The sequence below is a fragment of the Eleutherodactylus coqui genome, chromosome 2 (genome assembly GCF_035609145.1).
Source record: "Eleutherodactylus coqui strain aEleCoq1 chromosome 2, aEleCoq1.hap1, whole genome shotgun sequence".
Classification (NCBI taxonomy): Eukaryota; Metazoa; Chordata; class Amphibia; order Anura; family Eleutherodactylidae; genus Eleutherodactylus; species Eleutherodactylus coqui.
Genome location: NC_089838.1, coordinates 16,198,725 through 16,216,526, shown reverse-complemented (window position 1 = coordinate 16,216,526; position 17,802 = coordinate 16,198,725). Strand labels below are relative to the sequence as shown.

General features: G+C 43.5%; 1 protein-coding gene across 1 annotated transcript in view; it reads right to left on the bottom strand.

Annotated features, from left to right (window-relative positions):
* The window catches only part of LOC136611133 (A disintegrin and metalloproteinase with thrombospondin motifs 2-like), a 238,633-nt gene that overhangs the window by 143,629 nt on the left and 77,202 nt on the right, over positions 1–17,802 (bottom strand). Inside the window, exons 5-6 of the mRNA XM_066590415.1 lie at positions 15,255–15,338; positions 1,031–1,187 (exon numbers count right to left, since the gene is read on the bottom strand). Of these exons, the coding sequence (XP_066446512.1) occupies positions 1,031–1,187; positions 15,255–15,338 (241 nt within the window). The remainder of the gene's footprint in view (positions 1–1,030; positions 1,188–15,254; positions 15,339–17,802) is intronic.

Genomic DNA, 17,802 nt, shown 5'->3' with positions numbered 1-17,802 from the left:
AAACAAATAAAAAGTTTTACAATACATTATATGCACCCAAAAATGGTACCAATACAAAATATCGTTCGCAATGCAAAAAACAAGCCGTTCTATAGCTAGGTCAGCAGAAAATAAAAAAGTTCTGGCTTTTGAAAAGTGGAGATGAAAATCCCACAAAAATCGTGGCGTCCTTATGGTCAAAATAAGGGGTGTCCTTAAGGGGTTAATAGAGGAGAAAGCTATTAAATCTATGAAAGTAAGAAAAAATTCTCCAATCCTCAAACTCCACAGAGGATATATATGTAAAAGTGAATTTACAGGTCAACGGCATAAAAAGAACTGTGAACAAACAGTGAATTGTATTGTTTCATCCGAGTTTCTTCTCACCCAAGACCTCCTGCACTGCACCGAGTACTACACCGAGTACTACACCACCTCCAGGGTAAGGGGCTACAACCCCCAACAAACCATACTTAAAAACTTTGTACATGGCAGGAACATGGTCCATACCCAGGTGCCTCATACTCGGGCCTTGCCATGGACTGGTGTCACGACTAATTAATTAATATCATCCCTATACGACTACGAGTAGTTTTTAGCCACTTGCAGTCGCCACCATTTTGGGGAAAGCGCAGGTGGTAGCCACAGTGAACACGTATCTGGCCTAGACTACTGCCCGCATAGTCTGCACAATCCCCTACTCGGTATATGGCTACCTTAGTAAGTAGGGGAATTAGGCAGGAAGGGCAGATTATAGGAACTCTGGTGCTCATCCCTAAAGTTTGCACCCTGTGCTACCACAAAAGGTCACACATACCCTTAAAGGTCAGAACTGGGCCAAAAGGCCAAATAATGTGCCCAATCTCTGAAATCTAACATCTGTCCATTGCATTTTCAATATTAAAAACAACCCGAAGCAAAAAGTACCCAGTGAGAGTCCCACCGGGCAGACGCTGGAAAAGCATATCTTATGCAACTTCGATTACTTTTCATTTATTTTTTTTATTGTCATATTGTTGCGTTTACATAATGGACAACGACCCCCCTTTACCTTGCATTCCAGAGGGGCCAAACTCTTGTCTTGTAAGAAATATTGCATGATCGTGGTATTCAGCATGTTCCGTATCCGGTTTCTGTTGTAGGTAAGCCCAACGGCATACATTTTCTAAACTCTGAGAAGGGTTTCCAATTTCAATTAAGCTTGAAGACTACAAAATCAAAAAGAAAAATCATATAGGCATTAGAGTTGCATGTCAGGGAAGATATTTTAGCATTTCTGTGTGACCCTGTCAAAGTACTGTTCTTATTATACCAAAATTTTAAAAAAATCTGAATACAAAAATATTCATTATAAGATTAGCTCCAAAAAAATGGAATCCGGGATGTGGGGTAAAAAATTTCAATGATGGCACCCCTAGGCTAATGTTCTTCGAGAACAATCAGACTAGGTCCTCAGGAAAATACTAAGGAGGACTTCTTTTTCTCAGCAGCCTTTTTCATGAGATCAGCAGCATGAAGGAGTGAGGTTTTAGTTTGATCCCAGATCTTCAGGAACTCACAGTAACAGTGATTAACTGATTTACATCTGTGGAGGAGGAGACTGGTAGCAGTACTCGGGGATGCCAACATAACCAAAAAGAATAGTGTTGCCCCTAAGGATTGATTGATGTGATTGTTAGCAGAGAATTCTGCCTATGGCAAAAAGAATGGTCATCTGTCCGGCTAGGAGGATACAAAGTGATCGAGGAACAGTTCCAGCAATTGATTGGTGCGTTCAACCTGACCAGTGAACTGGGGATGATACCTATAGGACAAAATCAAGTTTGACATCCATCCAGTTGCATAATGTTTTCCAGAATCTAGATGCAAGTTGTACATTGGAGGAACTGGAGCATGTCATTAATTCACTGAAATCGGGTCAAGCACTTGGCCCAGGTGGGTTTTCTAATGAATAGATACAAACATTTAAGAAAACCTTAATTTCCCACATTCAGTCATTTCCAAATCAGATTCTACAAACTGGTGCCATATCACTTGAAAATCTAAAAACAGCAAAAGTATCGATCCCTAGTGAAGGTAAATCCCCTGACTACCCTGCCAACTTCCGCCTGATTTCCCTATTAAACGCAGACATTAACGATACACCAAAGTTACGGCTACTAGATTCTTCCCTATTCTCCCTCAGGTGATTAAAAATGACCAGGTAGGATTCACGAGAGGCTGACGGGCCCCTGACGGAATGAGGTGGCTAATCAATCTGGGATATATGCAACAGACTGAGTAAATTTGGCCTTGAGGGCCGATCTTGTCTGCCACCTTAGCTTTATACTCCAGTCCGCCAGCTTCGGTGTTGGCCAATGGCATCTTATCTGGGTCGTCGAAGATGTCCACTCTCCCCTTTAATTTTCTCCATGGTGATGGAGGCCCTAGCAGAGCCTATGAGAACTAACCCACTAATAACAACAGGTATCATACAGGGTACGACAGAGCATAAAATCCCTTTGTTTGCAGATGATGTCATTCTATGACTTTCTAACCCTAGGCGCTCTTTCTTGCATGTGAACTCTTCAACAATTCCCGCATCTCTACTCTTCAACAATTCAGCTCAGGATCCTACTATAAAGTAAATACAAATAAATTGTATGCGAATGCTCATCATCTGCAAAATAGGAATAGAGAGTTCCTAACAAATAATTATAACTTCCAGTGGTGCCCCACCGCTATCCCATATATAGGTATCCTCCCTACCCCTTCATGGATGATATAATTCCAACGAACTTTCCTCTCTTGCTGACCTCGTTGCAAAAAGAATTAGACAAACTGGTCGTACTGGAACCCAGCTCGATGGGCAGAATAGTCCTCTATAAAATGTTAATTCTCCTACGCATCTTATATTATCTTCGCTCTATCCCTTTATATATCCCTAACTCTACCTTCTTGGCCTTCCATCGCCAGATGAATGATTTCATTTGGCATGGAGCAAAGCCTAGAATTGCATTCTCCATAATGACCAGACCCCCTTATGCCTAGGTGGAATGGAAGTGCCCAACTTCCCTCACTATTATACTGCCTTCACACTGCCTAAACCAAATTAAACATTGGTGCTATGCTGATGCAAACAAATCCTGGCCCACTATAGGAGGCCTCCTTTTCACACACTAAAATCTGGCCAGCTTTACTACTGGCCTCATCAGTTGAACCCTATGTCCTGCCTAGCGGCTCCCGGACAGTGGCTGCAGCTATTCACGAGTGAAGTTCGGTCTGTGAATGTTAGGTCTAGCAGACGAAGATATCGCCCTGCCTTTTGAGTCTGCTTCTGTTTCTTCCAGGATTCACAGGGTTACTGTGTCTGGCTCGTCCACCCAGCTAGTGGTGTTTTGTAATTATCCTACTATTTATCCCTCCCAGACCTTTCCCAGAATGCTAGGTAGTGCTGTTCATTTCCTACATGCGAGCTGCTGCTGCAGCGATTCTGTCTGTATCTAGTTCCCTGTGTATGCTTAGCCGGATTATACCGAGTCTTTGGGTGAATCCAAGTTTCTGTGTATTTTGCTGCTGGTTTCTTATTTGCGGTCTATGCCCTATGTCTGTTGTCTCTGTATGGGACTGTCTCCAGCCCTCACCTTACGTCCACTCCTCCATATCTACTTGGCTTGGTGCAACTGGCTCTGGATTCCTATCCTCACCAGGTAGGTAGGGAAGGTTAGGAGTCAGGGATAGGAAAGGCAGCCTGGATCTCTCCACCTACAGGGGTATCTCCCTGTAAGGAATATTTTAGCCAGATCCGTTCTCGTCTTTTGTACAGAGTTTCAGCCTGTGCGCTGTCTTTGCCTCGGTGTCAGCTGTCTATTCTGCCAGGTGGTTTCACTTGGTAGGACAACGTAGTGGATCCACAAACCCCTCATAACAGTGAATCACCAAGCACATCCGCATCAGTGAGGACCCACCTACATGGCCAGGCTTCACTAATTCCCAACCTTTCCTTAAAAAAGTGGCCTAGAGGAGATGAGATGACGTTAACCGATTTGTATCAGGGAAACTGTATCTTCTTCTTTTTCCAGCTGCGGAATAGTTGTGGTGTTCCAGACTCCGAAATATATACGTACATCCAAATCAGCAACTACCTAAAAACGAACATTAAAGCCTCCACAGCCATACAAACACTGGTGTGTGAGCTCCTGCAACTAAAAACTCTCTCTACCATCTCCTCACAGACACAAACCATCTAAAAAAAATGATATAGCTCCTGAATTGGGAAAATGATCTCAGCAAAGTGATTTCCTTCATGGAGTGGAGTAAGGCATCAAAGTGGTCTTACAAATCTACAGCCTCTGCTTGCCACTGGGAACAATATCAAAAACCATTCAGGTGGTATTTCACACCTTTGCGCCCATCTCAGATGGGGAAAAATCTTTTCCCTGACTGTTGGAGGGGATGTGGAGAAGTGGGGGTCTCTCCAGCTGTCAGTTTAACCCTGTATTAGCACTACTCCTACTAAATATAGAAAGTCTACCCAGAGCTCAGGAGGTTACCGCGTGCCATGTTTTTCACACAGCGAGACTCCTAATCATCAGAAAGTGGAAAACCCCATTGATTCCCAAAATTAAGGAACTGAAAGATATTCTAGCACTGAACTTGTCTTATGAGGAGCTATCCACGCATCAGCAGGGCAGAATGAGGTAGTTTAAGAAGAATTGGGAACCCTGGGTTAAACTGGTTCAAAGAGAACAGGGACAACTACCAAACTAAGTCAGGCCCTTGAGTCCGTCCTCATGAAATGTAAGTAATCTATATATATAAAATTGAATGTATGTCTGTCTGTCTGTCTGTTTGTCCTTTATGCGCTACTACACCATTCATCCGATCGCCATGAAACTTTGGGAAGTTGTTGAGTACACTCCTGGGAAGATTATAGGCATAGTACAAATATTCTATGATAAATGGCACGTGCGCGAGTGTCGTCGACGGTTACGACCCCCCACGTAGATCGTTCGATTTCCATCATTGCCACTAATTCTCTCACTTCCCGATGTCTTAGAAACATGAAATTTGGCAGGAACATTGACTATGTCATAAATAGGAAAAGGTAATGGGTCCCAACTCGATTATTCAATTCTATGCGCAAAAGAATTAGCGTCCAAATTTTACGTACGGAATCTAATTTTCTCGTTTCCCAATGTCATAGAAAATTGAAATTTGGCACGAGCATTGATTATATCATAAATAGGAAAAGTTAATAGGTCCCAACTCGATTATTCAATTCTAAGCGCAAAAGAATTAGCGTCCAAATTTTACGTACGGAATCTATTTCTCTCACTTTCCAATGTCATAGAAACTTGAAATTTGGCACGAGCATTGATTATGTCATAAATAGGAAAAGTTAATAGGTCCCAACTCGATTATTCAATCCTAAGCACAAAAGAATTAGCGTCTAAATTTTATGTACGGAATCTAGCGTCCAAATTTTACGTACGGAATCTAATTTTCTCGCTTCCCAATGTCATAAAAACTCGAAATTTGGCACGAGCATTGATTATGTCATAAATAGGAAAAGTTAATGGGTCCCCACTCTATTATTCAATTTTAAGCGCAAAAGAATTAGCGTCCAAATTTTACGTACGGAATCGAATTCTCTCGCTTCCCAATGTAATAGAAACTTGAAATTTGGCACAAGCATTGATTATGTCATAAATAGGAAAAGCTAATGGGTCCCAGCTCGATTATTCAATTCTATGGACAAAAGAATTAGCGTCCAAATTTTACGTACAGAATGTTATTTTCTCACTTTCCGGTGTCATAGAAATGGGAAATCTGGCACGAGCATTGATTATGTCATAAATAGGAAAAGTTAATAGGTCCCAACTCGATTATTCAATCCTAAGCACAAAATTTGGCACGAGCATTGATTATGTCATAAATAGGATATTGAGAATGCTGAGGTAAAATCAAAGCTGTGCTGTGATTGGTTGCTATATATTATACCGCTGAGGTAAAATGAATGCTGCGCTGTGATTGGTTGCTATTCTTTATATTGCTGAGGCAGAATAAAAGTTGCGCTGCAAATTTTATGTACGGAATCTAATTCTCTCACTTCCTGATGTCATCTATATATATAAAAATGAATGTATGTATGTCTGTCTGTCCTTTATGCATTACTACGCCATTCATCCAATCACCATGAAACATTGGGAAGTTGTTGAGTACACTCCTGGGAAGATTACTGGCATAGTACAACTATCCATCGTTGACAGTTATGCCCCCCAGACAAAGATCGTTTGATTTCCATCTCAAGCACAAAAACAAAAGGCATTACGAGCAATGGGATGGGTGTTCAACTACAAAATGATGCATCCGCCGAACGTTTCGTAAGACAATTGCTGGATATTGAGAATGCTGAGGTAAAATGAAAGCTGTGCTGTGATTGGTTGCTATTTCTTATACTGCTGAGGCAACATGAAAGCTGTGCTGTGATTGGTTGCTATATATTATACTGCTGAGGTAAAATGAATGCTGCGCTGTGATTGGTTGCTATTTTTTATATTGCTGAGGCAGAATAAAAGTTGCGCTGTAATTGGTTGTTATTTCTCTTACTGCTGAGGTAACATGAAAGCTGCACTGTGATTGGTTGTTATATATTATACCACTGAGGTAACATAAAAAAGCTGCGCTGTGATTGGTTGTTATCTAGATATATAAAACGAATGTATGAATGTCTGTCTGTCTGTCTTCGCAGCAACGCGCGACGGGTAAGCTAGTCCTATATAAAGTGATGTTTGTTTATGTCTATTTATGCTTGAAAAAGGCGCTGATATTAGTGCCGAAATGCGTTGCAAAACCCTTATATGTTTTTTATGTACAAATTGTACAATTAAATATACTTTATTACGTATTGTGGAGAGCTGGTAGTTTCCCTTTTTTGGATCGCAAGACCCCGAAAAAAGAGCACAGAAGGAGCTTTTTGCTTGTTCTATATTACACAAATGCAGAGAGGACACCCCTCTTGATTGAAATACAATTGTTCACACACAGAAATTTGAGACTGTTTTACACTCAAAACTTAAACAACAGACAAACTGAGCTATGTCATATCATAAATCAGTCCACTGAGCTCAGGACAGTTTTATGATGTCTTATCTCTCCTTCAACCTGCACATGGAAGGAGATGCAGCACCACCTATTGGATGACAACATTATTACAAGTCAAGTTCTGAATTTTTATGACGTTTCAAATTTCTGTGTGTGAACATTTGTATTTCAATCAAGAGGGGTGTCTTTGCTGCATTTGTGTATAATATATGCGGACCTTACCTGTAATACAATCTTCAGAGATAGGTATGGCCTCAATATCCTTAAAAATATCACAATCTCCCACAGAAATTGGCAAGAATTTGGAGGAACAATGTGAATTTGATAAGGCTCCCTCGCTATAAAGCTTTACTAGTCGATGCTCTGAAAGAATTTTTTGATATTAATGCTACCCCTGATGTGAGCACATTCTCCAATTGAAATTCTCACAAGGTGTATATCAAAAGAATTTTGATAAAACTAAGCGCTCAACATAAAATACGCAAGCAAGATCAAATTAACAACCTTCTTAACCAAATGCAAACACAGAAAAAAATCCTACACCACCATCCCACAGATAAAATGCCAAGCAGAATTAATGTCACTAAGGAATACAGTGAGAGCCATCCTATTAGAAGAACACAACAAAAATTCAGAATTTACACGACTCCTCATATGATAAACCTACAAGACTAATGGCAAAATTCACAAAACAAAAAACACATAAAAACAAAAATCCCAAATTTACTGAAATTAGATAATGACAAAGTTAAAATATTCCATCCGCAAAACATAGCAGATGAATTCAGTACGCCAAATTATACAATCTGCAAGATGATCCAAATATCTGCCAACCAAACTCAGAAATTATCAAAGAGTTTTTACAGAAGATTGAACTCCGCACTGTGGACAACTACTTACACTTATTAGACGCTCCCAATACATGTGAAGAGATTATAAAAACCATTAAAACTTCTAAAAAATCTTAAATCCCCGGGCCCAGACAGGTTCTCCAATGTATACTATAAAATCTTTGCCCACAGCTTAACCCCACAACTAACCAAGACCTTTAATAAAGCTATGTCCAAAGGAGCATTGCCAAGGACGATGTTACAAGCTAATCGTTACCATCCACAAACCAGACAAATCAACAGAATCGCCAACCAATTTTAGACCGATTTCACTCCTCAACACTGACACTAAAATGTATTCAAAAGTGTTAGCTATGAGACTTCTTGAAGTACTACCAAACATAATTCATAATGACCAAGTGGACTTTCAAGAGGAAGACAGGCATCTGATGGTACTAGAAAAGTGCTCAATTTGATTGCAGATACCTTTTCTCCTCCTTGCCCTGGATGCACAGAAGGAGCTCGAAAGACTTTATTAGGAGTTTGCCTTCGCCACCCTGCAGAAATTTGGAATTGGGGGAAGTTTCCTTAAGGCCATCCGAGCTTTGCATTCAGGCCTAAGAGCAAGAGTTCTAGTTAATGGCGCACTTTCCAAACCCTTCCATATAACAAATGGAACTTATCAAGGTTGCCCCCTGTCACCATTGATATTCACAGTGGTAATGGAGACTATGGCAGAAACAGTTAGAATGTCTCCGGAGGTTAGGGTTTTTCTCAATTGGCCACAGGCCACATAAAATCGGATTGTTCACCGATGACATTTACAGACCCCTTAAGCTCTCTGAGAGTCATAAGGAGTATTACCTCGTCGTTTGCTAAGGCTTCTTATTATAGTCTAAACATTAATAAATCACAGATTATGGGCATAGGCGTTAGGGAACCATTGAAGAGAGTTGTCCAAAAAGAATTTTCCTTCCACTGGGGTGAATCGATACCTTACTTAGGTACTAATTTATGCCACCCACTAATCAACATTGTATCCCACAACCTCAACACACTCCAAAAAGAGCTAGGTGCTTTTGAAAAAAATGGTTTGGAAGAGTAGCACTATATAAGACGTTGATTCTCAAAATACCCTCTTCATCACAATTGCAAACTTAATTATCTTAGAATTTCAGAAACAACTACTCAACTTCCTATGGCATAACAAATGATCCAGAGTACCATCCACGATACTGTACCTTAATACCGGTAGAAAGCAAGGAGGTCCGGGAGTCCCCAATTTATGGTCATATTACCAGGTTATTAATGTGAAGCAATCCACTTTTTGGCTAAAGGAAGCCCAAAACAGCATGGAATAGCATCAAAAAATATCTCAATGAAAATAGACCTCTAGACGCGCTCCTTGAGGGTGGTTTCACATGAGTGTGTACATGTATAGGTGCGTACATATGTGCGCACCTCTGTACACGCATAAACACGCATGTATGCAGGTGCGCATTGCCCTCAACGAAGCTACTGGCAGCCTGTGATTGTCTGAGCACCTCAGCCATCACAGGCAGCTCTCGTTGAATGAATGACATGCGAGATCTGCCTATGATTGGCTGAGTGCCTCAGCCAATCACAAGCAGCTCTTTCAGCAGCCAGGGATTTTAAATTCTCGCCTGCTCAAAAGAACTGCATTGCAGAGAAGAGTACAATGCAGAGAAGACGCGGCTGAGCCCCGGCAGCTGAAGGAAGGTGAGTATGTTTTGTTTTTTTTCTTTACTTTTTGCACTATTTTGCCTTATTTTTCAGGGACCGGCTTATATTTAAAGCCCTTCCCTGAAAAACAATTACAGGGTGACGGTAGACCATTGCCTTGAATGGAGCCGCCGGCAGCTTTTTTCCATTCAAAAAAAAGTTCTGACAGAATGGAATTGAGGTGAGGGTCTCCTGCCTGCTAATATTTGCATAAAATCCTTGGGATCTTTGGGTGCATTACAAGGCTTTCTGGGACCTACTCAGGATAGATCACCAATAGTTGATTCGTGATGCACTGTTAATATTGTAGTGGCCAAGTGTGATACCACAAGCACAACGCAGACTGAATTAGCCCCACATTTTTTTATTTTCACGAGTGGCTAAATGAGAAAAATCAATATAAAATTTGCTACCCAATTTCTCCCGAGTTCAGAAATCTCCCATATGTGGACGTAAACGGCTGTTCGCATGTACAGCATGGCTCAGAAAGGAAGGAGTGCAGATTTACCTGGGATAATTTTTGGATGCCAGGTCACATTTGCAGAGCTCTTTGAGGTACCATTATAGTGGGAACCCCAAAAAGTTACTCGATTTTAGAACCTATTCCCCTCAAGGCATTCAACAGGGAGTGTAATGAGCGTTTGCCCCACAGGTGTGTGAAGAGTTTTATTAACAATGGGGTAAGAAAAATGAAAAAAACAAAAACAAAGTTGAAGCAGGTTTAGTCCCGAATGTTTCATTTTCATGGGTAGCAATATGAGAAAATGCACCCCACAATTTACTATGCAATGGAAACGTCACATCTGTGGACATAAACAGCTGTTTGGGTACATCGCAGGGCTCAGATGGGAAAGAGCACAGATTTTGGTGGAGCAATTTTCAGATGCCATGTTGCATCTACAGAGCCTCTAAGGAACCCAGAACAGTGGAACTCCCTGAAAAGTGACCTCAATTTGGTAACGGCACGCTTTGGAGTATTCATTTCTAAGGTCTATGGAGTTGTAGTTTTATTTAGGGTCTTACTGGTATCTCAGTTTACAATAGTGGGTGTATGTAAGCGGTACAGAGAAGATCAGGGCTTAATATTGGTTTTGTTGGGGATGGGGAAAAAAAACCAGCAATTCCATTAATGTTGTATGGGTGTTGGTTTTATGGCATTCTCCACACAATATAAGTGTCATGTTCACTTTAGTGTGCACTACAAATGTAGCAGTGCCATTATTGAAGTATGACGCGCCACGTGTGTAGTTTTTTTAAAATTATGTAACTAATAATGTAAATACGAATCTCATGTTCATGTCTAAAATACTGCTGAGAAGCAATAGATCAAATGTGTAGTATATGGATAACCCCTTTACATGCCACTAGCTACATAGATCGCGGCGTGTAAGAGGTTAATAGCGGGGGTTTGGAGCTGTCCAGATGCACCCCCGCTGTTGCAGTGAGATCACCATCGGTGACAGCCGGCTCCCTCTGCCGGTCAGCACGGGATCTTTTGTAATCTTGCGCTATCCACAGGGCGTAACTGTATGCCCTGTTGCGTTAAGTACCCCTCTGCTAGGATGCAGAGTTAAGCCCTGTGGTGTTAAGGGGTTAAAGAGCGTGTCCAATAGTGACCTTTGCTGATCCCAGCTGGAAACTTTTTTGGGTTCACTCTGATGTTTGGTCTGTTTGACTCCACCATCACTTGCATTTCTAGAATGGCTGAGCTCCTGATGAAGCGTATTCATTAATTACTTTTAAATCCCCAATTTCAGCCTCTTCGAGCGGTTAATGATTTCACCATGTTCCTTAATCAGCTGTTTTTCTTGCATAACATCAGTGTATGTCTGAGCATTTGTTTTTGGATCTGAAGTCTTTCCACTGTCTGCAAAAACATCAAGCCGCACTAGAGATGTAATCATTGTGAAATCTATTAACGGGGGGGGGGGGGGGGGCCTCGGTGCAAAATCATTACTGTTAGCTGGTGCAGAAGAGTCTTCCTGCATGACATAGTTGGACAGTGAGGTGCTGGAGGCCGGAGTATAGCATTCAGAGGAGATGGCTCACATGAAGAGCATACCCCTTAATTGGGAAAGAGATCTAGATGATACACTGGAGAGAGGTCCACCATTGTCAGCTGCTGGTAATGTGTAAGAATCTCCCACTGTGGCTATTTGACTTTGCTGGCGCCTTCCAGTAAAGATCATTGTTGCATTTCAGGTGTGACTGTGTCTACAAATTAATCTTTATTTGTATGGTGCCAACTGAAATCTCGCCGAATGACCGCATGGAAATACTGCAAGATTTCCGCGGGAGAAATGCAGCTTCAAAACCTGCATTTTTTCACCGCGGATTTGGAGCGGCTTCACTGCCTGCATTCCGCTGTGGCCTTCTCTCCCCCCATAGAGAAAAAAGGAGGCCGCTGCGGAAACGGGGAAAGAATTAACACGCGCATGTCAATTTTAGTGAGTCTTGGCCGCATCAGATCGGCCGCAGTGCGTGGACGGGATTTTTGCAAATCTCGTCCACTTTGCCGACTATCCCGGGATAAAAAGCCGCAGGCGGAATGTCCGTGCCGCAGAAAGTCCACATGGACATTCTGCGGCAATTCTGCCCCATGTGAACCCAGCCTAAGGGTGAGGGCCCAGCTTACAAACACTTGTGGACTATAAGGAAGTATACACGTAGGACACTACACACACAACGCTGTGCGAGTCAATCGCCAGCGTATTCTTATAAATAAGAGGTACAATGGGGTGTATGGGAGGTGCAGGGTAAGTACAGAAGCAGAGTAGACAGAGAAGAGTTTAGATAAGGAAATACGGTAGGCCTTGCTAAAAAGCTGTGGTCATTCAGAATTAACCTGTCTAGGGTAGCGCATTCCACAGAATTGGTGCAGCTTGAGAGGGAGATTAAGATTAGAGAGAAATTTAGTCTGAGGTCATTAGCAGAGTGGAGAATACTGGTAGATAGTAGATGAAGAGGAAGGTGGAAACGTAGGGCAGTGCAGCACCGTGGAAGGTCTCATGGATGAGCGTAAATTGGGGGAGTTTAAAAAGCCAATGCCTCGACCGCCACAGGGTGGAGGCATCAATGTGGCAGCCTGACAAAAAGTTGTGCATTCAGGATGTCTGTGCCTTATGTCACTCTGCCCTACCAATGAATTTGTGTGTGGCTGGATGAGGCTGCTCTCATACGGCTCCTTTGTACTACGCTAAATCGCCGTACAACGCTCCCATTGATCTAAATGGTGCTTCGCAAACCAGCGCTCGAACGTTAGAAGCGCCGCGATTTCCGAGCGCTGTCTGCACTTCAGCCTATTTTAGCGCTCTGTAAACGCACCTCATTTTGAAGGTGGCGTTTTGTGAACATGTGTGCGAGCGGCCTTACTGATGAAACACTAATGCAACTTGTTTCAGAATACGTGCGGCGAGTCTGCTTTACGGATGTCTAGAAATAACCTCCTGTAGAACAGGCCTGAGGTGGCTTCACACAACCGAGTCCTAATGTGGAACCCGCGACCAGCGTCTGAGCAGAGGATCCGCGGCAATTAGCGAGCACTGAAAGACATGTATGTGCCTTTGGTTTTCCACTCACACTCACAGATACAAATTGTGTATTCCCTGAGCGGAGGGGGAAAAAAATGCAGCATGCCCTATTTTGGCGGGAACAACCTCTATTGAAGTCAATGAAGGCCGTCTGACCTGCAGCACATATGCAATTAGCATTGTGTATGGGCTGCGGGTACCCGTATCATCACTAAGCGACAACACAGGAAATACGAAGATTGAAAAAAAAATCTGTACAATGCAAAACCAACAACGAGCCACTGCGGTCATGCGCAATGCAGAAAACCACTTGTAAGTGGGGTCACCACCGGAATCCTTCCAGTCGTGTGAAGCCGGAGCTATAATAATAATAATCTTTATTTGTATAGCGCCAACTTATTCCGCAGCGCTTTCAGGCATGGAGAAATGCAAAACAATACAACAATTACAATATAAGGTACATTGGGTTAGACACAAATGGGTTGGGCGTGGTACAGGAGGTGCAAGGGTTGGGGGGGAGCAAGGCATGGGGAACACAGGCAATAGGGAATTTCATGTACAGATCATTTATCAGAAGGCAAACAGGGTGGAGCACCATAGGGAGGGGCGAGGGACTAGGTCAGGGGATTTGGTATGCCTCCCTGAAGAGGTGGGTTTTTAAGGCATGTCTGAAGTTCGGTGCATCAGGGATTGTCTGGATGCCTTGGGGTAGAGCGTTCCAGAGGATGGGTGCTGCTCTGGTGAAGTCCTGTAGGCGACCATGTGAGGTTCGTATTACAGGGGTGTTTAGTCTGAGTGTGTTAGCTGATCGGAGTGAGCGGGCTGGGTGGTGTACTGACAGTAGGGAGGCGATGTATGCTGGTGCAGCACCATGCAGAGCTTTGTGAGTGAGGTAGAGGAGTTTAAATTTAGTTCTGCAGTGGATGGGCAGCCAATGCAGCGACTGGCATAATGCAGAGGTGTCTGAATAACGACTGGATAGAAAAATGAGCCTAGCTGTTGCATTTAGTATGGATTGGAGTGGAGCGGGCCTAGTACGGGGGAGGCCGATGAGTAGTGAGTTGCAGTAGTCAAGCCGGGAGTGGATGAGGGCAACCACGAGTGTCTTTAGCGTGTCCGTGGTTAGGAACGGACGTATTTTAGCAATATTTCTGAGGTGCATGTGGCATGTTTGAGCCAGAGATTGGATATGGGGGGCAAAGGAGAGGTCAGAGTCCAGTGTGACGCCAAGGCATCGGGCATGCCGTCGGGGGGTTATGATGGTGCCAGACACTGGAATGGAGATGTTGAGGGGAGGTCGGTTAGAAGGTGGAAAGACAAGGAGGTCAGTTTTAGAGAGGTTTAGTTTGAGAAAAAGGGAGGACATAGTGTTAGAGACAGCGGACAGACAGTCGGTGATATTTTGGAGGAATGGTCCAGAGATCTCACGAGAGGAGGTGTATAGTTGGGTGTCATCAGCGTAGAGATGCTATTGGAGGCCGAATCTGTGGATGGTTTGTCCAATTGGGGCAGTATAGATAGAGAAGAGAAGGGGACCAAGGACCGAGCCCTGGGGTACCCCAACAGCAAGAGGAAGTGGATCGGAGATAGAACCAGCAAAGAAAACATTAAAAGAGCGGTCAGAGAAGTAGGAAGAGAACCAGGAGAGAGCAGTGTCCTTTAGACCAATAGAGCGGAGCATAGTGAGAAGGAGGTTATGGTCGACAGTGTCAAATGCAGCAGACAGGTCAAGGAGGATTAGTAGGGAGTAGTCACCCCTCGACTTTGCAGTCATCAGGTCATTTGTTACTTTTGTAAGGGCAGTTTCGGTCGAGTGTAGAGAGCAGAAACCAGACTGGAGGGGGTCGAGGAGTGAGTTGTCAGAGAGAAAGCATGTAAGGCGGGAGTAGACCAGGCGTTCCAGTAATTTGGAGATGAAGGGGAGGTTTGAGACGGGTCGGTAGTTGGAGCTAAAATCCTCCTGCCTCTGGGCTATTAGACATACCAGCATATCACTATATGTTTTATCTAATAGTCCAAAAAATGGTCTATTTATCCACAGAGCATTCACAGATACTAAAATGAACATAAACCCCCGGATACTTACTTTGCTGTGGCTTAGCATTATTATCCTCACTAGGACCACATTAATGTGCGCGCCCAACGACTCATCATGGTAGATTTCATTGACCTAAAAAAGGCAAAGCCGAGTTAAATAGTGAAACAAGATTGCAGATTTCTTATAAAGACAAGACCAGGGTTTACTCCGTATGGAAATGTAGAACGTCTAACATACAGAACAGTAGATGTCCTTCTCATGAACCCAGTCTAATGTTCATGTCACTAGATACGACTTTGTAATGTATATGATTAGACCAGGGCAAAGAAGATCTCAACATTTTTGATTGCTTCTTACTATACGAGGTTTATGTAAGACCTTGGAACCCAATGGATGCATTTTCTTTAGCCGTTTATTGTGAGTTTATGAAAATATTTGACAAAGGAAGAGAAGTTAAGACAATATAAGAAGAACATTCACTCCTAATATTTATTGGCAGGCAGCTCAGTTGGAATGAGGGAAGAAGAATGACCTGGATTGCTACAGGGAAGTGTAGGAGCCAGATCCACAGCGGACTGCTGGACAACTTCATGACACAACCGCTTTAATGAAGGAAATAAAGGGGATCACCGGTTAGAATGAATAAGATCCAGCATGATTAGAGATGAGCGAGCATACTTGGTAAGGCGATATACTCGAGAGAGAGCATCGCCATTTTCGAGTACCTGCTGGCTCGTCCCTGAAGGTTCTGGGGGACCGCGGTGTCGGGGGCAGAGCGGGACAGCGAGGGGGAGCAGGAAGGAGCGTGAGAGAGATTCCTCTCTCTCTCTCCCTCCCGATCCCCTCTGCAACCCCCCGCTCACCTCCGCGGCCCCCCCGAATCTTCAGGGACGAGCCAGCAGGTACTCGAAAATGGCGATGCTCTCTCGAGTATATCGCCTTAATAAGTATGCTCGCTCATCTCTAAGCACGATGCTTAGTTCAATGAGGAACACGTATATGTATCAGTTACAGGATATTCAAAAGGATCTAAAATAGTGTTCCATAGGAGTAGAATATTATGGATGATATGCTAACTTTTCTCCAAGGCCCCCTCAGTCTACGGCAGTCTTCAATGTCCTTCCTAATGTCCATAAGCACTTGGTTACACAATTGGACCAATCCATATGTTGCAGGCTACAACCACGATCTGTTCTTTTAGAGAAAGTGTTGACACCACATGCGATAAAAAAGAATTGACCCGATGTTCGCTACGCAAACATAAAAGGTTTGGAAAGTGTGTTTTTGAGTTTCTTTGCCTATTTTTCTATCTGTGCTTCTGTGCCTGTGTCTCTGGCTGTGTCAGCCTCTGTGTGTCTCGCTGTGTCTTTCTTTCTCTTTGTCTGCGCCTGTCTTTTCTCTGTTTGTCATTTCTGTTTGCTCTCTTTGTCTTCTGACTCTGGCTGTGATTGGTGGCTCAGAGGGGGTGCATCAGCCAATGATTGCCAGGGCCACCACGCCCCCTTCCATGCTTTTGCCTCGGGATCTACCTTTATTCTCAGGAGCCGCAATTGAGCAGCGCTGGATGAACAGGATTTATGAGTGGCGGCTAAGCCAATTCATAAATGTCGCTTCCACGACACAATGGCTGTGATTGGTTCATCCTTTCAATGCAGCGCTGGATAACCAATCACAGCCATCTCACACTCCCCTTCAGCACCACTTGCTCCTGTGTAGCACCGCCCACTCTCCTTCAGCACTGCCCCCTGTCCCTTCAGTGCAGCCCCTCTCCTTCAGCACGGTCAGTTCCAGTGTAGCACCGCCTGCTCTCCTTCAGCGCCACCAGCTGTTCCTTTAGCACACTGCCAGCTCCAGTGTAGCACCATCCACTCTCCTTTAGCGCCGCCCTGCTGCCCCTTCAGTGCCGCCCCGCTGTAATTGAATCAGAACTATGGATCTGAATCTTCTATAGCATTGGATGGACAGCATGGGCCTTGCTATCACATTTTATAGAATCATATATAAAGGTAGAGTTGGAAGGGACCTCCAGGGTCATCTGGTCCAACCCCATGCTCAGTGAGCAGGGGGTTCACTAAATCATCCCAGACAAATATCTGACCAGCCATTGTGTGAACACTTCCATTGGAGGAGAACTCATCACCTCCTGTGGTAACCTGTTCTACTCATTGATCCCCCTCACTGTCAGAAAGTTTTTTCTAATCTCATCTCGCAATATTTCCTAACCTTATTGGACATTTCTGTCCTTAACATCATCCAGCCATTGCATACTTCCTACCCCTTCCTGAGTCCATTAAAATCTGTCTTTCTGAAATCCAACCTTGAGGTCTGAGTCTTTTCAGGTCTTTCTCCCCTTTTTATCCAAAATTCAAGGATAGCATGATCACTGCCTCCTAAGGTCCCAGCCACTCTTAGTCCCTCAACCATTTCCTCCCTGTTGGTAAGAATTAGGTCCATTAGCAGATCCCCTGGTTTTCTCTTCTAGCTTTTGGAAGATAAAGTTGTCAGCAAGAGCGGATAAGAATTTGTTGGACCCATTACTTTTACCTGAGAGAGATTCCCAACAAATGTCTGGATCGGTAAAATCTCCCATAATCAC